This window comes from Callithrix jacchus, chromosome 16, assembly GCF_049354715.1.
Source record: "Callithrix jacchus isolate 240 chromosome 16, calJac240_pri, whole genome shotgun sequence".
NCBI lineage: Eukaryota > Metazoa > Chordata > Mammalia > Primates > Cebidae > Callithrix > Callithrix jacchus.
In genome coordinates, this window is record NC_133517.1 from 39,643,138 (window position 1) to 39,670,705 (window position 27,568).

The following is a 27,568-nucleotide window of genomic DNA, read 5'->3' on the forward strand; positions in this document are numbered from 1 at the left end:
AAGCGTATTCAAATAGGAAAGGTGGAAGCCAAATTGTCTCTATTTGCAGACGACATGATAGTATACCTAGAAGACCCCATTGCCTCAGCCCAAAAACTCCTGAAACTGATAAGCAACTTCAGCAAAGTCTCAGGATATAAAATCAATGTGCAAAAATCACAAGCCTTCCTCTACACCAATAACAGACTTAAAGAAAGCCAAATCAAGAACGAACTGCCATTCACAATTGCTACAAAAACAATAAAATACCTTGGAATACAACTCACAAGGAATGTAAGGGACCTCTTCAAGGAAAACTACAAACCACTGCTCAATGAAATCAGAGAGGACACAAACAGATGGAGAAACATTCCATGTTCATGGTTAGGAAGAATTAATATCGTAAAAACGGCTATACTGCCCAAAGTAATTTACAGAATCAATGCTATACCCATCAAGCTAACATTGACTTTCTTCACAGAACTGGAGAAAACCACCACGAACTTCATATGGAACCAAAAGAGTGCCCACATAGCCAAGTCAATTCTAAGCAAAAAGAACACAGCGGGGGGCATCACACTACCAGATTTCAAACTATACTACAAGGCTACAGTAATCAAAACAGCATGGTACTGGTACCAAAACAGAGATATAGACCAATGGAACAGAACAGAGACAACACAACATATCTATAACCACACAATCTTTGATAAACCTGTCAAAAACAAGCAATGGGGAAAGGATTCCCTGTTCAACAAATGGTGTTGGGAAAACTGGATAGCCATGTGCAGAAAGCAGAAACTCGACCCCTTCCTGACACCTTACACTAAAATTTACTCCAGATGGATTAAACACTTAAACATAAGACCTGGCACCATAAAAACCCTAGAAGGAAATCTAGGCAAAACTATCCAGGACATAGGAGTAGGCAAGGACTTCATGAACAAAACACCAAAAGCATTGGCAACAAAAGCCAAAATAGACAAATGGGACCTAAAGAAACTCCACAACTTCTGCATGGCAAAAGAAACAGTCACTAGAGTGAATCAGCAACCAACAGAATGGGAAAAAATTTTTGCAGTTTACCCATCTGACAAAGGGCTGATATCCAGAATTTACAAAGAACTCAAACAGATTTACAGGAAAAAAACAAACAAGCCCATTCAAAAGTGGGCAAAGGATATGAACAGACACTTTACGAAAGAAGACATATATGAGGCCAACAATCATAGGAAAAAATGCTCATCGTCACTGGTCATCAGAGGGATGCAAATCAAAACCACATTGAGATACCATCTCACGCCAGTTAGAATGGCGATCATTAAAAAATCTGGAGACAACAGATGCTGGAGAGGATGTGGAGAAAAAGGAACACTTTTACACTGTTGGTGGGAGTGCAAATTAGTTCAACCACTGTGGAAGACAGTGTGGCGATTCCTCAAGGCCTTAGAAATAGAAATTCCATTTGACCCAGCAATCCCATTACTGGGTATATATCCAAAGGACTATAAATCGTTCTACTATAAGGGCACATGTACACGAATATTCATTGCAGCACTGTTTACAATATCAAAGACTTGGAATCAACCCAAATGCCCATTGATGATAGACTGGATTGGAAAAATGTGGCAATATACACCATGGAATATTATGCAGCAATCAGAAATCATGAGTTTGTGTCATTTGTAGGGACATGGATGAATCTGGAGAACATCATCCTCAGCAAACTAACACCAGAACAGATAACGAAACACCGCATATTCTCACTCATAGGTGGGTGATAAAAAATGAGAACGCATGGACACAGAGAGAAGAGTACTAAACACTGGGGTCTATTGGGGAGAAATGGGGAGGGCCAGTGGGAGAGGGGGGGTGGGGAGGGATAGCCTGGGGAGAAATGCCAAATGTGGTTGAAGCGGAGAAAGGAAGCAAAACACACTGCCATGTGTGTACCTATGCAACTGTCTTGCATGTTCTGCACATGTACCCCCAAACCTAAAATGCAATAAAAAATTAAAAAAAAATTAAAAATAAAAAAATAATAAATAAAAGTATATATTTAATATACATTAATTTATATTTGATATATAAAATGCAAATGCTTTTATGTATATATGTGTATATAATATGTAAATTATATGTATGTGCTCCTTGCAGATGTTTTTCTTAATGGTGAGAAGCAGAGTACAACTTTGATGACTGATCTTAATTTGAAAAATGCATCATTGAACTTTTTTGTATATATAAAGGTCAAACTCATAATCCTAGTCTGACACAGTGAGGCATCAAATAACCATAATGATAAAGGTGTATTTCTCCTGGGCATGTTAGTGTTAAGGTGATAACTGACTCCTAGCTTTACCTGGTATTTGGCAAGCTGGTCTTAGAGAAGGGGGAAGGTAAGGGAGATGTTCTGAACTGAGAGGGAGCAGGGCTCAGTATCTTGTCACCACTGAGGACAAAGTTCGATAGGTAGCTGGGAACCCTGTTGAACTAGACTTGTCCTATGGATTTTTATAAGAAGGGATGTCTGAGATCTAATTGTCTTATGTTATAATTCCCCTTTCCAACTTCTCTCCAAGCTTCAGTTATCAATGTGTTAAGGTATAAATTGGGGTATCTAGGAGTGCCTGGCCTCACCCCCATCTGTTCTTTATACAAACATGGAGGTGCTGCGACATTTCAGGGCAAAGTAGAAATTCTCACAGTAGGATTCTGAGTTTGGATGAAAAATAACTGGAAGATTTTAAGTACTTATTAGATACATTTAAAAAATATTAAACAAATGAGTTGCAGATTTAGTTATTACTAAGGTGGAGATTTGAATATTTTTGCTTTAGAAAAAGTGTTCAAGAAGGTTATAAAACTTCTTTTTAAAACTATTTAATTAAAAAATTAATCTTAGATATTATCTTAATTTCTTTTTAGCTTTCAATGTTGTTTATTAGTTTCCTAAAACTTTCTCTTTGAATTACACTAGTTAATATTGAGTTCTGATTACCAGCAAAAGCAAATCCTGACTGAAAAAGAAATGGGTTTCTAGAATTAGAACACTTCAAGTGAGTGGCTTAAGATTATAGAAATGATTAAATCAGAATGAGTGGAAAGGAGTGAATACCCTCTGTAGTCTTATTCTTGGCCTTTGGATTCAGTAAATCTGGGCTTAACTTTGTTTTAACTGCTAATATAGTTAAAACATCCCAGGTTGCCCAAGAAGGTGTTAGTTTTAGCAATGAAAGTCTCCTGTACTGGGAAGCTCCTCAGTCTCACACAAACCAAGATGGTCGGTCACCTAGTCTTGGATAAGCCAAAGTTCCCTTTCTTATAAATTGGCATAGTAATAGTTCCTATGCCCCATGGACATAAGAGAAACTAAATTACTTGAAACAATATATATGTATGCTTAATATATATGGATGAGTGCTTTAAATAGATGTACATACGTATATGAACATGTAATTCAGCATAAAGTCTGGGAGTCTAAATGTTAGCTAAGCTATCATTATAACTATCCTTATTTTCATGGGCTGGAAAAATAGTATTTCATGTTGTGCTAGTAAAACAGTTGGTAAATTGGGCATCTTTTGATATCTACCAAACACACTGAGATTGAAGCTTTATGATTAATGGCTACTTTGTGTGGCTTTTAATGGAGTTCTGTAAAATAATAAAAAATGACATAAGCTAATCCATCTGAGAGAAGACAGAAAAGAGCAGCTCAGTAGGCATACACCTTTGTTGAGAGACCTACATATGGCTGGAATTCATGACTGTTGAAGGTCAAAAGAAACAATGTTTGCTGAGTTATGAAAGGTACATTTGTTGAAGTATGGCACATAAGAGGATGCAATGTGGCTGTCTTGGAAAAGTCAGAGGAATTGAGGATGTCTCCTGTTTTTCATATTCCAACTAAGCACCCAGCTTTGCACTCCTTCCTGACATGGGCAGACTTCCATGAAAACTCAGTTCTATTTTATATTGAAGTATCCAATTTTCCAGTACTGCAATATAAAATAAACTACTTTTAGAGTATTAAAGAATAAATAGAACTTCCATCCTTGTTGCTCAATGCCAGAAAAGAAACAGAATCCAAATTTATGTATCAGTGCAGTTTCTGATTTTCCTTATTATCCAATAAATAAAATTAAGTCAATAACCTAGTAATCTTTTAATAGAATTGCATTTCCAGATAATCATCATGCTTGTTAAAGAAGAATTTGGTATTTTTCAGCTTCTAAGGCATTCTCACCACCCTGTATACCTGCCTTAATTTGGCACCTCAATAGATGATATATAACAAGAGGGCAATGAGATGCTTCACAAGAAGCAGCAACTGGCAATGATCTGAACCCTCTCCACTTCCAAGGAAATGAATAAACAAAGTGATGCCTCAGGATCTTTCATGAGGTAGAGTACAATTTCCACCACAGCTAGGATCGTTTTTAAGATTTATCATGTATATATCTGGGTCCTAGTCTATGAAGATTTGAACAACTAGATATCCTTGGATCTCTCTGGAGCATGCCATATGTCTCACGCATTGCACTTTCAGGGTAACAAGACTTTTTACATGTTGGCTCAGAGTTCCCAAGGTACATGCTGAGAAAGAGAAAGAGAATAGCACATGAAAGTCTTATGATCACTTATGACCTACCCTCTGTAATAATGGAGTGTCATGTTTGCTGCATTCTATCAGTCAAAGCAGCTGCAAAGGACCACCGATGCTCAAATGGGAACGTAGACTTTACCTTTTGATGGAAGAGTCTCAGCTTCACATTATAGGAAGATCATATGGGTTGAAAAATATATTGATATGGTCACCTTTGAAAAATACAATCTGCCACAGGAATCTTTCACAGAATGATTTCAATATGAAGAGAAAAAGAACTGAAATAGGAATATGGAGAGCCCTGTAACATTTGTGTTTGGATGCTGGTTGCTCCTGAAGCATAGTTATATTCCTGCCATTCTCCCACCTGGTCTTAAACTCGCTTCTCTTCCTTTCTTCCTCGTCTTCATGGAATTACCTTTATCAGGACTCTAGTAGTAGACAACATTAATTGACTTAGCATCCTGATACTGCTCTCAATTTCCAGAAGAGCATCTGTTACTATTCTTCCTATTCCAAATCTGTGGGAGCTGTCATGTTTTTATAGTCCATGTTTTGGCCCCAAGTAAATCTGATTTAAATTTGACAGTTTTTTTTTTTTGCCAAATTTTTAACATGAGAACAACAACAAAATGAGGTCGTTCTTCTAAGATAGTTGATTTGAATGGTTGATGAAGAAAAAATTTTCAAAAGAAAATTTTGAAATTAGCTTTGAATTCATTGTGTTTAGGCATTTGTGTAGTAACTATGAGGAAATATTTATCAGGGACTTGTTGAAGTCACTTGGGGAGGAGGAACAAACAACAAGAAAAAATATAGAACAGAAGTAAGAGTGGTATTAATTTGCTGGCAGGAGTTAGATCCAGCAATATCATTTTCAGTAACACAGCTTCCTTTAACATTGGTTTTCCAAGTGAAGCTTTCAATTTTTTCAATGTGATGCTCCAATAAATCCATATATGGGCACCTGAAGAACAGTTATAAGCCAGAGTATATAAAGGTAGATAAATAACTTTGTTTTGATAAAAATAACTTTTATTGTAACTTAGGTCTACTTTTCCTGAGAGAGTTTTTCAGCTCAACCTAATGGGTGGCTCATATTTGTTGGACATGATGCTGCTTTGGTTTACTGTTTGGTAACATTGTTGGGAAACATACTGTTTCCCATGTAACACATCTTATGCAGTACATTTATCTACAGCCCTTCATTGGCAGGAACAGGAACTTTTAGACTGACTATGTCACTTCATTCCTGAGAACAATCACCTCTTGAAGCTGTCTGTGAAGAGGGCAAGGAAATAGAAAGCTCATGCTTTCACTCTGCCAAGCCAGGAATATTGAAGACAAAAGACCACATTAGAATAAGTACAGATATGGAAAAATGGCAAAACATAAAGGAATATATAGCTGAAAAATAGAATATTTAAGAAACTGAACTAGAAGCAGGTATTCAGAGTAGCACTTCTGAATTTGAGCCTACTTGTATGTTGCTTTAAGATGGACAGAGATCTTCTGATCTTTATTTGCTTCTTGTAATTTATTTAAACTTCAAAGAACAACTTTAAGGCCCTCAAATTTTGATTGCCTACCTCAATATGTTGCTGAAAATTGACTATCAATTTACTTCCTTTCTAGGTTAAGGATTTGATAATGTACTTCAAAGGATTCCTATGAAGTTATTTCACTCTTTAAAGTTCAAAGAATACTACTATACTTCTCCTGTATAAATATTTCATAATTAGAAAATCCACTTGCCATAAATAGTTAAAAACTAGGCACAAAACTAGAGAATAGTTAAAAATTCAAAATAAGCATAAACTAAGCTTTCGTTTCTATATTTGAGGAAATAACAGAATTATACCCATTTCATCCCTAAACTTAGTTTGTTTTCTTTTTTCAATGAATGGACTATATTCTGTCACTTGAGTATGCAAAAATATTCTATTTGTGAAATTTTCAGGAAGAGTAAGATTCTTAAATAAATTTAATGGATATAGGAAAAGTGCCAAGAAATAATTTTTTGGGATTAAGAAACAGAGAGAGAATAAGTTTTGAATCATGAGAAACACTGAAAAATAAGAATGTTAAAAGGATGTCAAAAAGGGAGAAGAATTACATAGGCTTTTCAAACTCTGGTGTTTGATGTTATAAAATAGAAATACAAAGGTGAATGAAATAAAGAACTCTTCCTGAAAATCTTCATAAATAGAATGTTTTTGTATACTCAAGTGACAAAATAGAGTCCATTCATTGTGATAAGAAAACAAACTAGATTTAGAGATGAGAGACGTGGGACAAGAACACAGGAGAGAAGTGTCAGTATTGAATGTAAAACTCCTTTAAAAACATGAGTTTATGTATAATGTGTTAAGTCTTCCAGTACAAAGTTGCATTTTTTTCAGGCAGAAAAGACAAGGAAAATACATTTAAATACTTTTTTTGTTAGTTTGTTAATAGTAACATTTGACATAGGTGAAAGAAAATCCCTCCTTGCCCAACTTATTTTCATATGGCTACCAGAGTAGAGCGTTCACTATCCTCTTTTCCTCCTACTTCAATGAATCTTCTTTTCCAGTCCACTCTGATGGCTCCTCCTCTGATTTCCTACTTCTATTCAGATTCCCCAGGGCTCCATCCAGAGTCCTAGTGTCCTATCTTCATTCTTCTTAAGTGATCATAACAAGTTCCATGCATTTAATAATCATTTGCAAAGTAATGTCCTTTAAATGTTTCTCTTCAGCTTATATCATTTTCAAACAGCAAAACTGATACATCTTTTTGGATGATTATAGGCATCTTGAATTTAATAAATCCTAATCAGAACTGATGATTTTCCACCTACATCTCCTTATTCCCTCAGTTTTTCATAGATCAGGAAAGCTCATTCACACTTATTCATGCAAAACCCTAAAAAAATAGTTTTACCATAAAATCAATGAAATCTAAGTTTCAAGGTCTTACGTTTGCAAAATCCCATCCCAATAATAAGGATCTAGTTTTATATTTGTAATGTTGTATTATTTAGCTAAGAGGAACACTGAAACTATTTAATCTTTGAATCTTACCAAATCCTAAGCAACCTTTGCTAGGGAGTCCTTCTTGTCTCCTTTAATTCCCTCAAACTTCACAATCGATCCATCCTCAAATTGTATCAGCTCTGTCATCAAAATGCATCCTTAATCTAATGAATTTACACCAGCTCCACCCAAAAACCTTAGTTAGGTCATTATCATCTCACCTTAACCACTGAAGTTGCTTCCTTTCTGATTACCTTGCTTTAATTCTTTCTATCGTTTTTATCCAAAAATATTTAAAAATATAAATTGATTACATGCAATAATTATGAACAAAATGCTAATATATCAAATCCAACAATGTATAAAATGAATTATATACCAAGTGGTATTTATGACAGTCATGCAATGATGATTCAGCATTCAAAAATCAATTGATGCAACCCATCTCATTAATGAAATAAAGAAGAAAAATCATATGATCATATCAATAGATACAGAAAAGGTGTCTGACAAAATGCAATATCAATTTATGATAAAAATGATCAGGAAACTAAGAAAAGAGAGAAACTTCCTCAACTTGATAAAGAATATATAGGAAAAACCGATAGCTAACATAATAGGGAGAAACTAGAATCTTTTGCACTTAGATTGTGAACAAGAAAAGAGTTCCCCACCCACACTTTTTTTCCCCACATTTTACTGAGCAAGAAAAAAAGGATACTCATTTGAATGAAGAAAAAAACTACCTTTGTTCACAGTGATGTGATTATCTGTGAAGAAAATCTGAAAGAATCAACAAGAACATCCTAAAACTAATAAGCTATTATAAAAAGGTTACAGGATACAGGCTTAATAATACACAATCAATTTTGTACATGCCAGCAATTAACATGTGGAATTTGAAACTAAAAACACAATACCATCTATATTAGCATCACCCCCAAAAGAAATTTCTAGGTATAAATCTAAAACACACACACACACTCTCTCTCTCTCTCTCTATATATATATATAATAGTTATATATATACTATATATAATAGTTATATATATAATATACGTACTATATATATTATAGTTATATATATAATATATATAGTTATATATAATATATATAACTCTCTCTATATATAAAACTATATATATATAAAACCCTATATATATAAAACTCTCTATATAACTCACCCTCTCTCTCTCTCTCTCTATCTATTTGAGGAAAACTACAAAACTCTGCCGAAAAAATCAAAGTTGAACTAAACAAGTGAAGAGGTATTCTATGTTCATGGATAGAAAGACACAATGGTATCAATCTGTTCATTTGTTGCAACTTGAATTATGGATTCAATGCAATCACAATGAACATCCCAGCACGTAGTTTTAGAGATACTGACAAACTGATTCTAAAGTTTATGTAAGTCAAAAGGTACAACAGCCAATACATTGAAAAAGAAAAAGTTGGAGGACTGAATCTACTAACTTCAAGACTTACTAAAAAGCTATGGTAATCAAGACACTGTGGTACTGGCAAAAGAATAGACAATATGGCTGGGCGTGGTGGCTCACACCTGTAATCCCAGCACTTCAGGAGGCCAAGGCAGGTGGTCACCTGAGGTCAGGAGTTCAAAACCAGCCTGGTCAACGTGGCAAAACCCCACCTCTTCTGAAAATATAAAAATTAGCCTGGTGTGGTAGTGCACATCTATAATCCCAGCTACTTGGGAGGCTGAGGCAGGAGAATTGTTTGAACCTTGGAGGTGGAGGTTGCAGTGAGATGAGATCATGCTATTGCACTCCGGGCTGGGAAACGAGTAAAACTTTATCAATGGGACAGGAAAAAAAAAGCCCAGAAATAGACCTACATAAATACAGTCAAGTGATCTTTGACAAAAGAGCAAAGAAAATACAAAATAGAAAAGGTAATCTTTTCAACAAATTGTGCTGGGACAACTGGACAACCACATACCAAAAAAATGACATATATTTCAAATTTATTAACAAATATTAATTCAAAATGCACTACAAACAAAAATATAAAATGAAAACTATAATACTCATAGAAGATAACATAGGTGGAAATCTAGATGACCTTGAGTTTAGTGATGACTTTCTAATTATAACTTAAAAGGAATGATCCACAAAAGAAATAATAGATTATACTTCTTTAAAATGAAAAAGTTCTGCTCTGTGAAAGACATTGTCAAGAAAATGAAAACATAACAGACTGAAGAAAATATTTTTAAAAGATATATCTGATAAAGGATTAGTATCCAAAATCTACAAATAAGTCTTAAAGCTCAAAGCTCACCAGTAATAAAATAAGCAATCCAATTTTAAAAATGGGCTAAAGACCTTCACTAATGCCTTGCCATAAAAGATATATAGGGGCCGGGCGCGGTGGCTCAAGCCTGTAATCCCAGCACTTTGGGAGGCCGAGGCGGGTGGATCACGAGGTCAAGAGATCGAGACCATCTTGGTTAACATGGTGAGACCCTGTCTCTACTAAAAATACAAAAAATTAGCTGGGCATGGTGGCGCGTACCTGTAATCCCAGCTACTTGGGAGGCTGAGGCAGGAGAGTTGCCTGAACCCAGGAGGCGGAGGTTGCAGTGAGCCGAGATTGCGCCATTGCACTCCAGCCTGGGCAACAAGAGCAAAATTCTGTCTCAAAAAAAAAAAAAAAAAAAAAAGTTATCAAGCCAGGAAAAGGAATAAAGGGAACTTAAAGGAACAAAGGAAATTTAATGCCTTTTACTAAATGAAAAAAGGCTATATATGATATAATTTTAACTATATGACATTCTGGCAAAGGCAAAGCTGTGGAAATAGTAAAAGATCAGTGATTGTCAGGGGTTACGGGAAAATGGAAAGTGAAAAAGCAAATCATAGAAGGTTTTCAGGGTAGTGGAAATAGTCTATATGAAGTTATAATGATAGATTCATGCATACATTTGTCCAAACCCATAGAAGGTATAACATCCAAAAATAAACCCTAATGTTAAATTATGGACTTTGGGTTAAAATGATTTGTCAATGTAGTTATTCAATTGTATCAAATGCACCACTCTGATGGAGGATACTGATAAAGTGGGAGGCTATTCATGTGTACAAGGAAGGGATAGATGGGGACATCTCTGCACCTTCCTCTCAATTTTGCTGTGAACCTAAAACTTCTCTCAAAAAGCAAAGTCTTTTGAAAGTAAGTAAAAATATTGAGCTTTTAGAAATTATATAAAACAATGTATTAATACCTATAAATACATGCATATATATCATGTTGATGAAAACCTCTTGTTCAAAGCCTTCCAGTGATTTCCTACCATATTAACAGTAAATCCTAAATTCATGTACTCCAAGCCCACAGTCCATCATTTTTACCATCGTCTATATTTCCTTTCAGAGGTGCTATAATATAAATTCCAGAAAGGATATGTGTTTTTCTGGACTTCTATTTCTACATCCTATGTAACTATCTGGCATCTTGATAGGCAGTAAGCAAATATTTGTTGAATAAAGAATGTTGAAAAAAAAATTCTGTTTTGGCTGGGCGCAGTGGCTCAAGCCTGTAATCCCAGCACTTTGGGAGGCTGAGACGGGTGGATCACAAGGTCAAGAGATCAAGACCATCCTGGTCAACATGGTGAAACCCCGTCTTTACTAAAAATACAAAAAATTAGCTGGGCATGGTGGTGCGAGCCTATAATCCCAGCTACTCAGGAGGCTGAGGCAGGAGAATTGCCTGAATCCAGGAGGCGGAGGTTGTGGTGAGCCAAGATCGTGCCATTGCACTCCAGCCTGGGTAACAAGAGTGAAACTCCATTTCAAAAAAAAAAAAAAGGAATTGTGTTTTATAGATGTTCTATTGGAATCTTATTTTGTCAGCATTTCTAGAACTACCTGTACCCCAGTTAACCCCATGATTAAATATTTTCATTAATATTGTTCTGTACATTATTTTCATTGCTACTCTGCAACTCTTTGACACTGACCTAATTAATCTAGGCTGCATATAGTTTTTGTATTTATATGTATGGTGCTCTGGATACAAGAATGGAAATTGATCATGTAAAAATACTTTTAAAAAAATAGTCATAACTGCTATAGAGAAAAATGGGTGTTCATTTTCAGGTAATAAAGTATATTATAAAATGCTTATACTATTAATTATGAACACTTTCATGTGTTCTTCATTCAATATTTTTTAAGAAGAAACAAAAGGCAAAAGCTTATATGAAAACAAATAGAATTAACCACCTCTGTATTAGGTATCATTGCCTTGTAACAAATTACCCCTCCATGATTTGGCTCCAAACAGCATATACTGTCTTAAGTCTTCCTAGGGTAAGAAATTGGGAGTGGCTTGCGTGGTTCTAGTTCAGGGTCTCTCATGAGGTTGCTGTTGAGTTGTCTACTAGGGCTGCCACTGTCTCAAGGCTCAATGGGGACTGGGAGGTGCACTTTGCAGATGACTCACTTGGTTGTTGATAGGCTTTTAGTTCCTTGGTGGCTGTAGCCCAAAGGCCCCAGGACTCTCTCCATAGAGCTGCTCATAACATAGTATCTGGCTTTCCAGAGTGAATAATACAAGAAAGAAAGAATAAGAGTGGCTGAGCGTGGTGGCTGATGCCTTTAATCCCAGCACTTTGGGAGGCCAAGGTGGGTGGATCATGAGGTCAAGCAATCGAGACCATCCTGGTCAACATGGTGAAACCCCATCTCTACTAAAAATACAAAAATTAGCTGGGTGTGGTGGTGCACGCCTGTAGTCCCAGCTACTTGGGTGGCTGAGGCAGGTGAATTGCTTGAACCTGGGAGGCAGAGGTTGCAGTGAGCCAAGGTCATGTCACTGCACTCCAGCCTGGCACCTGGCGATGGAGCGAGACTCTATCTCAAAAAATAAAAAAAAAAAGAGCAAGGATTTATCAAGAAAAACCTCTTGTATACACTCCTCTAAGGACTGAAGCTCTCAAATGCTAAGATTTTGAAACAAAGGATTATACATAAAAGAAGACTATATGAGAAGCCCTAGTATTATAATCACCATTACCATGATTACAAACTAAAACTGAATTGTTGAAAAAAATGACAAAATTCTTTCTATTATTATGGAACTTTTGTGAAAGGAAAACATTGATTGAGGCCAGGTCTAAGGAAAAAAATGCCTCCCTGATCTTTGAATAAGGGATCCTAAAATTGTAGGTAATATTGTGGAAAGACTAAGTTTAGCAGAAACTGAGAGAGAATATATGAAAGAAAGTGAAATTCAATTAGATTTTCTTAAAAATCACCAGAATCCACAATGTTTGAGCTCAATATTACTGTGTGACATTGTTCTATAAGAACTGATTGGTAACATTTTCAATGTTGGTTATTCTATTTTTAAAATTATCTAAAAATTTAGATAATTAAGAAATAATTTTTAAAAACGATATTATATAAAGAAAGATGAAAAGAAAAATACAATGAGTTCCTAAAAAGAAAGATGAAAAGAGGAAAGGAAAAAAGAGGAATTATCATTTAATAGAAATGAAGAGCAGTCTCACTCATCAGTGATAGTTGAACAATGAGAATGCATGGACACAGGGAAGGGAACTTCATGCACCGGGACCTGTTGGAGGATGGGAGTGTAAGGGAGGGATAGAATTAGGAGAAATACCCATGTAGATGATGGGTTGATGGGGGCAGCAAACCACCATGGCATGTGTTTACCTATATAATAAACCTGCATGTTCTGCACATATACCCCAGAACTTAAAGCATAATTTAAAAAAAGAAAGAAATGAAGAGCAATTTAGATAGTACAAAAGTAAAGGTTTTTTCTCCTGATTTTAAGCCAAAAACCATTCAAATGGGGCACTCTTGGTGGGCTCTGGATTTTTTCTGCTTGAAAATATTCATAAAGAGACTAGGAAAATATTTTTACAAAGTATTTCAGATGTTTACCTGCCTAAAGGCAGGCAGCTTGAACAGAAAATTTCCCAAGGCCCTTATATATGTTTTATCTTATAATTCTATAATTTCATGGTAATTCAAACCACTTTTTACTGTCAATATTCTCTATTTATGTTAACAGACATCAACTCCTGTATCTTATTTCATTTTTAATACAAGAGCTTGAAAAGCACCTTGAGATAGCAATTTGTATGTGATCTGATATATTTTTATGGTTTTGTAAGCATGAAAGAGTTAAAAGAACTGTACCAAGGATTGCATTATTTATAAAGGGAAGGTAAGAAACAGCATGTCATAAAAGAAATTAAAAAGAAAAGCAGTAGAATGCTACTAAAAGTCTCCATTTTTACTGTATTTTCAGATCAAACACAAATCTAAATTTGGAAGATGGTGATGAAGGATCATATGAACTTCCAGCAACCACTAAGAGAATTCCTTTGTTACCATAATGAATAAGATTACATGATATAGCCAAAAACTTTCCTTTATTTTCACATAGAGACATACTGAGGCCTTGGCAAACTAAACATCAATTGGTTGGTTTATTATGGCCTAGCCTTTCCTTATGCCTCTGGTTAACAACAGACTGAGAAACAAATATTTGAGAAAAAAATTGAGCAGCAAAAAGAACTTTAACATTTTCTAAAATACTAATCTATGCGTGTCTCCATTTCCTTATCTGTAAAGTAGGGAATGATAATGAAACTTACTGAATGAGGTTGTTGAGAGAATTAAATGATTTAATCCATTTGAAGCCTCATAAGTGCTTATTTATGTTAATTATTATTATAGCAAAGACTTTCTTAACCGACCACTGTTATTATAGTCATCAAACTAACCAATGCTCTTCACATCCTATGTAAAACATACTGATTAATACTATGACTAGATTGAACCAATTTAATGAAGTAAAGCAAACTAAAGTGTATGTAGATAGAAGGCTCCCATTATACTCATTAGTAAAATCAAGTAGACTTCTTATTCTATTTGATCTTGAAAAAAGCTTGGACGTTGTACACAGTGCTTTTGATTGTAGTTCATGCCAGACAGAAGACACAGAATGTCAATTCCTCAATCATGATATTCATCTGATACATTAACATCTGACAAATTAATATGCATTATATGTTTTAAGATTATAATGTTTAAGATATGAGTATATATGCTTTTCCATAATTTTTAATTGAACTAACTTTTTGCATTGGTTAACTGATTGTATACTGATGAAGATTATCCAGTATGGAGGAAAACATTAATAACAAAGAAGGCAGAGAATAACCAAGAAAAACAATATTTGGCTAAGTTATTGTGATTAGGTTGCAGAATAAAAGTGAAAACTTTGTATTGCATATAATACACTCACAAATACATAATTTGAATGCTTAACAAATAAATTAATATTATAAATAAAGAGAATGTTATTTGCTTGGAAATTTTGCTGAATACCTTTGAAATATTTATAAAAAGGAATGATGAGACTAAATTATTGCCACTGTATCAATTGTAGGTTAAACTAGATAATACATTTAGATGATTTAGATGAAAAAAAATCTTTAAAAATAAAGATGCTTTCTGCCTTTAGGTCACATGAAAATTTCTTTAACTTCCTATTCTACTTGATTTTCTAAAAAAGCTTAGAAGTTGTGCACAGTACTTCTGATTGTAGTTCATGCCAGAAAGAAGACACAGAATGTCAATTTCCCAATCATGGGCCTCATCTGATACATTAACATCTGACAAATTAATATGCATTATATGTTTTAAGATTATAATATTTAAGATACATGTACATATAATTTTCCATAATTTTTAAATTTAACTTTTTGCATTAGCTAACTAATTACTGATTTCAATTCTGTTAGGCTTATGTAGTTTTATTTCTTAAATTGGAATACAAAGCATATGAATATCCTTTATATCATTATTTTCTCTTGTATTCATATATTTGACTATTTCATAATATGTATGCATGAATGGGAGACAGGAATGGAGACAGTGTCAAAGAAGAGGATTTTTTGGTGGGGGGGGTTGGAAGCAAAAGTTTAATAGACAAAAAAGAAGAAAGAGAGAAAAGGCTTCCTCATGCTGAGAAAGTGGGTCACCCAAGAGAAGGTCTCCAAAGAAGAGGTGTCTGTGAAGTTAGCTGAGGGTTTGCAATTGACAAAGAGGGATTTGGGGGTTGTTGTGGCTGTAGATCAGAAGACTCAGAGTGCTGAAAGTTTGTATACTGATGTACATTATGTAGTATGGAAGAAGATATTAATAACAAAAAAGAGAGAGTAAGGAAAAATATTTGGCTAAGTTAGTGTGATTTGGTTTCAGAACAAAAGTGGATTGTGTATATGACTTTCATAGAAGAAGGATACTCTGCTTTAACAAGAAATGTAAAAACAAAATTCCCAGAAATCCATCTATCTGCCTCTCTATCTACACACACGCACACATTATTTATAAACAACACATTTTTTTTGTTTCTATCTCCAGCTCCATCTCTGGTTCTAACTTCTTTGAAAACTATTAAAATCTGCAACTGGAATAAATTTGAATTCTTATAAGACTCCAAGTAGATATGGTTTTCATTTTGGAGTGCCTTTGTCAGAGTTACATATGAATGAACAATATATGTAGAGATAAGGTAGAGGTAGAGGTAAGATTTGACACTCATATTATCAGACACTAAGGATATCTGAACTAATTAGACTTTCTCATTGTAAGTGGTTAAATGGTTAATGTATGTAAAAGCAACTCAGTAGAAACAATAGAATTCTCTTGCTTCCTTTCTACCTATGATTGGCCTAAGCCATTTCAATTTTTTCTTCTAAATATCTCTAAATCTGCATTTACTTATTTAACTGCACTGGCATTGCTTAGTTCAAGCTCTCATAATATCTCACTTGGGAGATTGGTATAATTTTCTTACTGTGTTCTTGTTTCTAGTGTCTCCAGTAGTGTGATTTTCTGAAAACATAAATATGATGCTATCATTTGCCTATATAAAACCATTCTGTGACTCTGTGACATGTAGGCCTCACAGGACAAACCCAAGCCCCCAATATGGCATATATGGCTAACCATGATAAAGGTCTCACTAAGGACAAGCTATATAATTTTCCCAGAGCAATGAAAATTATATATGAAAATGTGGGGGCCATTATTAAAAAATTCAGAATCTCAAGGTGGTGACAGAAAAACATTCAACCTGGCATGAGGTTTTCCAAGCACAAAGCCCTGTGTTATTGCACAGGTAGCATAACCATGAAGCTGGTCTTGATCTCACCACTTACCACATAATCTTTTAAAATTTTCTGACAAGTAGCCTCTTGTTTAGAAATGGCTAAAAATTCTAAATATTTTGACGTTCTGAACCATTTATGAAAACATGTATCACTTTCATACGTCTTTATATTGCTTATGAAAGTTCTAAGTCTCATAACTTAATATGATTTTTAGATCAAACTATGTTTGGGTTACAAATGTTGAAAAGATTTGAGACTTATTTTGTTTTTGAAGATATTTGGAATGGTCAAAATGGTTTTATTAAAATGTTCTATTATATAGATAACATGTAGTGTGAAATTCAGTTTGAAACCCACTCTGATTAAATTGAGAGATTAAAAAAAATTCCTGCCTCTAACAAGGGATAATGAACCAAATTAGATATTTATATTTCTATTGATACTTTCATCTCTATCATCTCTGTCATAATTTATGCTTATAGTAGAAGTTTTTCAGATGTTACATGGATAAACTATTACTGTAAAGCATTAAATCAAGTCTAATCAGGAATAATAATTTTGAACTTCAAATGGTTAAACAATCAGAGATATTGTAGGCCCTTTTATAGAAGGATATGTTAGAGGAACTAGAAGGACTCATGACATCAAAGAAAATTTATCAAAATGGTAATGATGATGATTGAAGAGTTTTAGTAGCATTAATTTTAAAATAGACTAATTTAGAATCATAAGTAAGTTTGAATTCATGAAACAATACTTTTTGGAGTGGTATATCAGGTAGAAATCCTTCTTGCTCACATATGGTATGAAGGACATAGCAAATAAATTTTGCTTTGTGCACGAGTCTAACATAAGAAAAACTGTTTTGTTTCATAGTTTTGAAAAGCATAGGCAAACTGTTTTTGTTTCAATTTTATACTTCCTCTAATAAGTCGAAGACTGTTATTTTATTTTAATATCTCTAGTTAGGATTTACACATCAGAAATCATTTTACTTAAAAATCCTTGGCCCTTTAAAAGTTGTTGTTTTGAAAGATATTTTTATATCCTTTTATGATGTAAGACTTTAATAAAGGAAACTGAAAAACAAATAGAAGAAAAATTTGGTTGTCTAAAATATATATAAAAATTAATTTATAATTAAATTAGTAGGAAGTTGATATGCAGAAAAAAATGGTTAAGGCAATTTGGTAGACTGTTACAGTAATTTCAATTAAAATGCTTAAAAAATCAATAATCCATGCTGAAATTTCCAGCTTCTTACAAGCTGGTATCTTTAATAATTGACTAGAGTGTTTTTGAGGTTCCTAGGAATGCTGGTCCAGTAATGCTTCCATTTTCCAAAGCCTGGAATAATTCCATTATAATACAAGGAGTTTTTCACAGTCTTATCCTACAAAAAAAAGATTGTTAAAAATAATTAATCCTATCATCCTAAAACCTTGAGGCTTATAATAGTATTGTTAGCTTGAATTCTACACAAAAAATAGAAAAAAAACCCATAAACAAAAATTGGTAGAACTCCTAAGGATAGAATTTTCACCTTTGCAAAACATATAGAAAATATAATTTCTACATAATTTTTATTTAAGAAACTATTTAAGTGTTCACATCTATAAATTATTTCCATAGGAGGCTAATTTTTAAGTTTTATCAACAAATATGTGGGGGAAAATGAACATAATTTTGTATTTATACAGCATGCTTTTTTATGGAAATCCTTAAACTCTACATGTGGTAGTTAGTTATCTTCCTGTTATTGATATTAAACAGAGAACAATAAATTATTTGCCTTATTTTCATATTTTGCCAAGATCATAAATTCTTACAATTACTGGACTAGCTTCTATAATCAATTAAATGTTTGATGCTTTCTTTTTGGGACCACCATATGGGTACATCTCTATGGTGCCCTTACGTAGAAGAGGCTTACACTCCTCTATAACACTGATGCCAAGTGTAGCTGTGTAACTTTCTTTGGTCAATGCAGTGAGAGGACACATGAAGTGTGCCATTTATATGAAGCAGCTGTCAAGTCTTTCCTGCACTGTCTGTCTCTTCTCCCTATTCATGTAATACTCTGCACACAAGCATGATGAAGTCACCAGTATTGGACAAGTGAATGAGAAAAGAATCTTTGTTGTTGAAAATAACTGAGGATTTGGGAATCATTTGTACTATTGCAAATTTAGGTTAATATGAAGAATTACATTAATATTTTAAAAACATATCTTGTTCTATACTTGATTTTTTTCATATTTACTTTACTTGTAAAAACAGATAATAAAATAAAAGCCATAGGAAGTAAACTCATTTATAAATAAGCAAAATAAATGAATTTGTATGGATTGCCTAGTCTCATTTAACCGTCATAACCACCCTGAAACGTGGGGAGTGTCTGACTGATTTTTAGATGAGGACAGTTTTTAATTAAAAATTCTAACTGATTTTCAGGATGATGTGAATAATTACCTTACAATGTCATGTAAAGATATGTATACATAATTAATACACATGTAATATATATCTCATTTATATATATATAATTACATTTTAATCTTTGGAATAGAACCATTTTGCAATGAATGCCCCATCAACAACTATGAAATCAATTATATTCATGTTAATATGCATTTAATTGAGAGATAATACAGTTAAGCTGAAACTACATCAGGCCTCAGATAATGAATATGGTACCTATTATTAGAGCATAATTTTGTGTTTGTTATTGTTTCTAATTCAGTAAGCTTACAATGTTGTATGCAGTATGTTAATTTACTTATTATACCACATTTCTCCTTTTGAAGGATTCATAAACTATTTTTTTGTGCTTAACATCCTACCATTAGAGTGTTTTTCCATCAATTAGTCCAAAGGAGAAAGTTACATATGAAATTTCTTAACTTTTTCCTTATAAAACTTGAGTAATTAAAACAGTACTATTTAAAAACAGAGACAATGAATCTCTGTAGTAAGTAGATACTTAAATAAAAATGGTGTTAAGTAGCCTGTTGAGTCATACAGCTCAACAGTGTTCTAAAGCTCAGATCTGAATCTGATTCGTTCTTTTCAAGTTACCAGAAAATTAAATGCCCTAAATAGAGCATGAACTTATTTAAGTAAATAGCTCAAAAAACCCACAAAGCTTATGATCTGCTAATCATCAATGAAAACTAAACCAAGTAGTGTGCTGACCAAAAGGACAGCAGAATGTCAGATAAATATATCAATATAGAGACTATAAATCATGGATTCAGAAGCAGACACCAACAGAAGTAACAGGTTTTTTTGGAGAATTAATGTCACATTCATTTATATTTACTTATTTTTTATGTATATTGCTATACTTGCAAAAATGATTGGTGATAATATACAGTAAAATATACAATAAAAGTAAGGAAGACCAGTAAAGCCAGGTAAAGGACAGAAGAAAAATCACAATAAAGTAAGAACTTTAGTTTGATAGAAGTTACTGTGCTTTAGCACAAAACATAATTCTGACAACATAGTTAAATTAAAATGATATTTTGTAAATTTTATGGCTCTCATTTCTTAATAAAATTAATCTACTTATTATAGTTAGACACCATTAACGATGAGGTATCGATAGCATAATAGCAGTGTTTGAGAGAACGTAAACTCATTCAGCGGTTACAGAACTTACCCTACTATTGAATATAAAAAGGTAACATTGCTTTTACTTTTCTCAATGAAATTTAATCTACTCCTGTAGATTTAAAAAAATTCACGCTCTGGACTTACAGGAAATTGAATTTAGTCACTCTTGAATATCACTAATATTCTATTCACAGTGTTAATGAGCCGAATGCAATTTAAGCCTTTGAGGAGGAAAACTTGGTCTCTCAGCATGGTCAATGAAATGCTCTGCTTTGAGTCCACTCATCTCTTAAGCCGGGGTGGCCATCCCTCATAAGATGCCATTGTTTGTGGTCCATTCTCTCCAGGTGTACAACACAGTAATTTCCTCAGAAGTGTGCTACCTCAGTAGATACTATGAAGGAGCTGGCACAGGGCTTCTTTGTTGTGGAACATATAAGATCTCAATTCCTCTTGAAATTCTGTGAGAGGTTCCTGAGATAACCTTCTTTTCCTTCATCTTCCACCCAACTACATATACACTTCCCTATATCGTCTCCTTATCTGAATTGATGTAAATATTCTCCCACTAAAGTCCCATTATAAAGACAATGCTCTTGGGAGTTGGAAAATTGGATGTGGCCTTCCTTTTATTCTTTTTATCCTTGCTAATTGGTCAGATACCCTTTTTAAAAAAAGGGTTAAGTCTTAAGGATAGTCAGAGTTAAGTTTTACAGGTTTGTTGCTGGTGTTGGAAATATAGCATTTTATTACTAATTCTGTTCACATGAGTAAGTTGTAATTATTGAAGACAGAGAAAATGAAAAAATTAAAAGAAAATTACTCTCCTCCCAAAAATAGGGTATTAGAAAATGGTCTGAAACATATTAACTTGTCTTATGCCACCATCTATTCCTTTTCTTTCTCTCAATGTAGTAAACTATACATAACATAAAACTTACCATTTTCATTCTTTGTTAAGTGTGCAGTTCAGTGGCATCAACACAGTTGGGTAACTGTCACCACAATATCTCCAAACTTGTCATAGTTCCAATTTGAAACTCTGTGTCTAGTAAATAATAATTCCTCATTCCACTCTCCCCTCAATCACAAGTAACCACCATTTTTCCTCCTGTCTCTGAAAATTTGAGAAAGATTTGACTCTTCCAAGTACTTCATATAAGTGGAATCATATGTATCTGTCCTTTTTTTTCTGACTTACTTCACTTAGCATAATGTCTTGATGGTTGATCCATGTTAGAGCATGTATCAGAACCTCATTTGCTCTCAATTGTATTCAGTATCTTTCTTTAGCTGGACAATATGAACATGTTTGTTTGGCAACAAAGTTGAGAAAGGAATTGGAATTAATGAACTTAACAAACAGCAAGTTAAAGCATATCTTTTGAGAGAGAGAGAAAAAGAAGAAATGGCCTGGGGAGCAGACAGGGAAACTGCAGAAGCTGATTATAGCACTTGTATATTTTTTCATTGTACTGGAAAATTAATTTGAACACTTTTCAGCACTTCTTCATTTGTGGTTTACATTGGACACAGTGCTTTTTAGATTTATTGCTTGGCTTGAAAATGGACAAAAACTTTATAACAGCCTCCCTATCTATCCTCTCCTTTCTAAATCTTATGAAAACTGTCAGGTTTTTCTATTCAAAACCTAGTCATGCGAATCCTGTAAAAAGATGTCATTGTTATAAAACAATGCAGTGAGCATTGGGGACAAAGACTGCCAAGTTAAACACAAAGGGCAAAAAATGAGTCCACATGTTCCCACACCCTTAGGCCTTTATTCCAGTGTGAATTGCCTGTGAGTTTCTGATGACAAAACTTGGCCCACCAGGCAATTCATCCTCAAAGGGCTCAGCCCTCTCCAGAAACTGCATTCATACTTCCCAGATGATTGTGGCTTTTATCAAAAGCAGCAGTTGAAGAACAGGAAAGCTCAGCATCAGATAAGTAGCCCAGCCCTGAGTAGGACTTTCACCTTTGGGCCAGTAATGGTAAGGGATAGAGAGCAAGGCAGTCATTGGGTTTGGGTGCTCAAAAATGGTAAAAGCCAGTTCTTATCAGATGGCAAATGACTTTCTTATTCTGGAAATAAACAGTGTATTGGGAATCTTAGTTTTTGTTTTTTGTCTTTGAAATATATCAGGCAGATGTGTCAACAAATAAATGCATAGTACTCAGGACAAAAGTAAAGCACTCCAAATGTATGCATAATATTGTTATAGCTATAGATATGCCTCTACTTATATGACCATAATAATATATATTTTCAAATAGTTATTTGTGAATCCTTCTTACAGCTTTCTTACATATACAGATAAACTTACTTTAAAGTTTATTGGAAACTTAAAGATTACCCAGCAGACTTAGCCTCCTGCTGCAATGACCAGTCCATGGAACCCTAACTCTGGAAAGTAGCACTTCTCAACCTTGTGAATTTAGTGGCTACACAGGTGTCTTATCGCACCATGAAGATAAGATCAGAAAGCCTTTTTCTTGTTGAGAAGCCTACCCTGTGGTTACTATTTTATAAACCCACCTACCTCTTCTGATACTTCAGAAATGACATTGAGTCCAGGTACCAAACATTGTTGCCACTGTTTGCTTGGGGTGTACATGTTGACTTCCAAATTACAGGTTGTACTTGTCAAAAGATTTCATTTGTGTCTTGGCTTAGCCTTTGCCATGCTGAATCATACTATATAAAACCATTTGTCATTTTTTCCTTCCTACTATGTCACACTTGTTTTTTCTAAATTCAAAATAGTCAACCAGACAAGCAACAAACCCTAGAGCACTGTCTTTAAGGACAAGGACTTTAAACATTTTCTTCCACTGGGGCTTAATATCCTGGCTTCTCACCTCAACATTTGCGGTAATGATACACTCTCCATTTCATATGAAGAGACATTCTAGCTGTCACTGATTAAGCTGTTCTTCCTCAGTGCCCTGATTTGTATTACCTGAATTTTTCATCCTGCTACCAGTAATAAATGGAAACTAGCCCTTTGCATGTAATGAATACATTTGGCCTATGTATAATGTAGACAGATGTACTATATCATTAAACACTGTGTTTAATAACTCAAATTACAGTTGAATTGAGAAAATACATCCTTATATTAGAAATCATAGAAGTTGTTTGGGGTTTTGCAATGAAGGAAGAATCACAGAACTATATATATTGAAGATAAGACACTACTGTTTATAATGCACAGGGTTAACATTCAAGTTTCTTCCCAAACAGAAAAATAAGGGAATTACAAATGCTTCCTGTAGAACGCAGTTCCTTGAATTATATAATGTTACTACTCTACAAGTTCCACATCATATATTAATATCTAAAAAAAATCTAAGCTCTGAAAGAAAAAGCCACACAATATAAACTTCCGCATTTAAGAGGTGTTGTAGTATAAAACAAGAAGCAATAAAGCTAGAAAAATACCTCATAGTTTGCTCTTAGTAAGCATATCTGAAATTTAGTATCAAATTGAAAGACATTTTAATCTGACAGAAAAGTGGTAAATGTGAAAATTTAAAATTACTTTCTATGGGTAGAGCTTATATGCCCAACTATCCCTACAAATAATTTAGTGGGCCTGATATATATGTCCACTCCCACACATTGAAAGAAAAGAGGAGGAAAAAGAATTGTCAAATATTTAAACAAGTGGAATAAAAAAATAAGTTAAAATAGCCATGGACTATAGGTTATTCCTAAGATAGTAAAGGAAATTCAGATAATTCAAAGGAAGAAAGTTTAGATGAACTCATTATTCTGCCTCATATTCCCAGTTTGTTTCCTTTACAGCACCCTTTAAAGCACATCTCACAACGCTATATCTACACTTATTTGAGGATACATATTTGTAATTTTTATATTTTCCATTAGACAGACCCTGAAAATCTATAAAAACAGGACGGTTTCATTTTTATTTACTGCTGATTACTTAGACACAGAGTAGTGCTCAATAAATATTAGTAAATTATATGAAAGTTTTTCTTCTTTTTTACATTTCAGGAAATAATGACTCATCTGTTTTCCAATAAATTTTAATGTGTATATTTGAGGTTTAACAACATGATGTAATGAAATACATATAGATAATAAAATGGTTACTATAGGGAAGAAAATTAAAATATCCATCATCTCACATAGTTACTTTTATTTTTGTGACAAGAGCAGCTAAAGTGTACTTATTTAACAAAAATCTCAAGTGGTCTCCACTTTACTGTCTGTAGTCCTCGTGTGATACATTAGATCTCTAGAATTGTTCATTCTGCATGTCTGCTACTTTGCGCCGTTGGCCAAATCTCTCTGTTACATCCCTAGCTCCACCCACGTACTCTACTATTTTCTACGTATTTTGAATTATCCAAGGATTTATTCATTTTCATCATTTAACTCATGGTTTCTGAAGGCCTGCACATGTATCATTTCTGTTTTTTATACTGTACATTGCCCTATAACCAAGATGCCTTATTTTCAAGGAGCCTAAGTTCCTAATGTTCAGAGGAAGTGACAAACGGAAGGACAAGTTTGACCCTAAGACCATGTTCACAAAAAGATGAGAGAAATGAAAAAACAAAAACAAAAAAACAAAAAAACAAAGCATCAATTCTCCATTTAAAAGCTGTAGATAAAGCTTAGGAAATTAATGATGAATATTTCTTTTCATAATAATTTCAATGTGAAGAAGAAGCAAATATAAATTTTATGATAAAAAGATCAACCAATACTATAATTAGCAAAACAAAATTTTCACTTTAGAACAATATATTCCATTTCAGTCATGAAGACTAGCCTAAGGCATCAGGTCAATTAATGTAATAACTTGGTACATAGAGACTTAGGCATAACAAGTGAAATTTAATTTAGTGGTCTCATGCTAATCATCGGGGGTCCAGAAGACAGCAACAACATAATTAAAGAAAAGGAAAATAAAATTTATGAGGTTAACTGAAAGAACTAATGCAATATAGCCCAGAAAGAGAAGACTAAAAAAGGTTTAATTTCATTTTTTTCTAACACTTGAAAGGATACAGAAGAGGTATGATATTAGGCCAAAGAACTGGTATGAATGTTAATACAAATGTGCCAATAATAAAAAGATATATATGTGCAGCTAGGGCATTGGGGTATTTTAGATTGATTAACATTTTTTTCCATAATATTATGTGAGTTTTGCTCTGGAGTTATGGACAAGAAATAACTTGCCAGAGGCTATAACATAAGTGAGTGGAGAGGGTTTTGTTTTGCCTTCTCTGTGGTTATTTTATTTTTATTTATTTATTTATTTTCACAGAGATGGAATCTCATTCTATCACCTATGCTGGAATGCAGTGGCATGTTCATAGCTAACTACAGCCTTTAATTCTGGTCAAGCTATCCTCCTGTCTCAGCCTCCCAAGGAGATAGGACTCTGGTGTGTTCCACCACACCTGGTTCCGTGGGTATTTTTGTGGGGTTGAGTTGTGCTTGTGTAGCACAGTTTGGAGATGTGCAGTAAATTGTGATCATGTTGTTTCTTCTTGAAAAGAAGTATCAATATTGATTAAAATAAGCCTAATAAACTGCAACAGATACCATGAATCCTTTAGTATGCCCACTAAAAATTAGACTACCAATTTTTCCCACTGGACCCTTTTTTCTAAATTCATAAAACCATTTAATGCATGAAAAATTCATAGCTAAGTACCAGAGCTGAGTCCCTGATTTGTACTTTTATTTGTGCAACCTATTGAATATTTACATTAAACATTTCTGAATGCAGTTTGTAAGTTAACATGGAGTGATTACTTCAGATATTTTGAAAAGCAATGTCATGCTCATTTTTTCTAGTGGTTTTATATGATTTAGTTTTTTAATGCTAAGCTGGATTTCTTCTCTGACTCACAATTCTACTCTGATTCATACTACCTTAATATTTCATTCAAAGATTAGATTAATAAACATACCTAAAAAACTCATTCTGAATACTAATGAGTAAAATACATAGATGTTACTGTTACCATCCTGTCAATTTTTAGTTCAAACTGTTGAAATGACTCAAATATTTTAAGGTTGGCTGGGCGCGGTGGCTCAAGCCTGTAATCCCAGCACTTTGGGAGGCCGAGGCGGGTGGATCAACGAGGTTGGGAGATCAAGACCATCCTGGTCAACATGGTGAAACCCCGTCTCTACTAAAAATACAAAAAATTAGCTGGGCATGGTGGCGCGTGCCTGTAATCCCAGCTACTCAGGAGGCTGAGGCAGGAGAATTGCCTGAACCCAGGAGGCGGAGGTTGCGGTGAGCCGAGATCGCGCCATTGCACTCCAGCCTGGGTAACAAGAGCGAAACTCTGTCTCAAAAAAAAAAATAAATAAATAAAATATTTTAAGGTTATGAAACCAAAACCTGATAAAAGCATTAAGATTATTTTTCAAACTAATTTTTCCAGTTCTATAGTTAAGTTAATGTTTTGTCATTATTAGGTTTCCCTGTGTGTTCAGGGCTATTTGGTTTTGTATGGTCTCTATGCACAAGTACCTTAAAATATATTTTAAAAGATAATGGGAGGCACATATATTAAACATTAGGCAATATTAGTTCAATACATAACCAAGCACCTAATTGTCAATTATAGACTATATGAGTTCACTAAGGACTATTAGTGGGAGTGAAGGGCAATCTCCTTTTTATAAAATATTGTAGATGTTGTAGCTTGAAGGAAGACTGGGATTGGTTGAAGGAAGACTGGAATTGGTTAAGAGGAGTCAAGGAAAATACAAATAACAAAGTCAAAATAGAATTTGTGCTGGAATAGTAAGACAACTAAACTCAATAGGATGGTCAGAAAGGCAAAGCCTTCAGAAGGAAAATTAATCACAAAACACTGAATGGTTGATTGAAGAGTTCAAACTTGCTCAGAAGAGCAAAAGGGTTGATTAGAGACAAGAATGCAGGGACATCGAGTGGCAAGACTTCTTGGTATATACTATCTAAATGAGAAAATAAACAAGAAGCATAGCCATCAAATACTTTTCATTAGAAAAGTTAATTTATGAGAATCAGCAAGAAAATACAGAAAGATTATATGGCAAATCCAGAAAATATTTTGGTTGTTTTTAGCAATACAGATACTGCTGTTAGCAATACTGATATCATTATTGTTAGCAAT

The 27,568-nt window shown here is 33.9% G+C and overlaps 1 protein-coding gene across 7 annotated transcripts in view; it reads right to left on the reverse strand.

The window, feature by feature from the left end:
• Positions 1 to 27,568, reverse strand: part of CNBD1 (cyclic nucleotide binding domain containing 1) — a 644,932-nt gene that overhangs the window by 62,497 nt on the left and 554,867 nt on the right. For 2 of the 7 annotated variants that reach the window (XM_078353605.1, XM_035276518.3), the window contains exon 14: positions 17,973 to 18,182. The exons of 1 other annotated variant lie outside the window; for it this stretch is intronic. In XM_078353605.1, the coding sequence (XP_078209731.1) occupies positions 18,066 to 18,182 (117 nt within the window). In that variant the 3' untranslated portion in view covers positions 17,973 to 18,065. Of the gene's footprint in view, positions 1 to 17,970; positions 18,183 to 27,568 lie in introns of those variants that run through there. 4 more of the 7 variants (XM_035276519.3, XM_035276517.3, XM_078353604.1 and 1 more) reach the window with 3 other exon arrangements.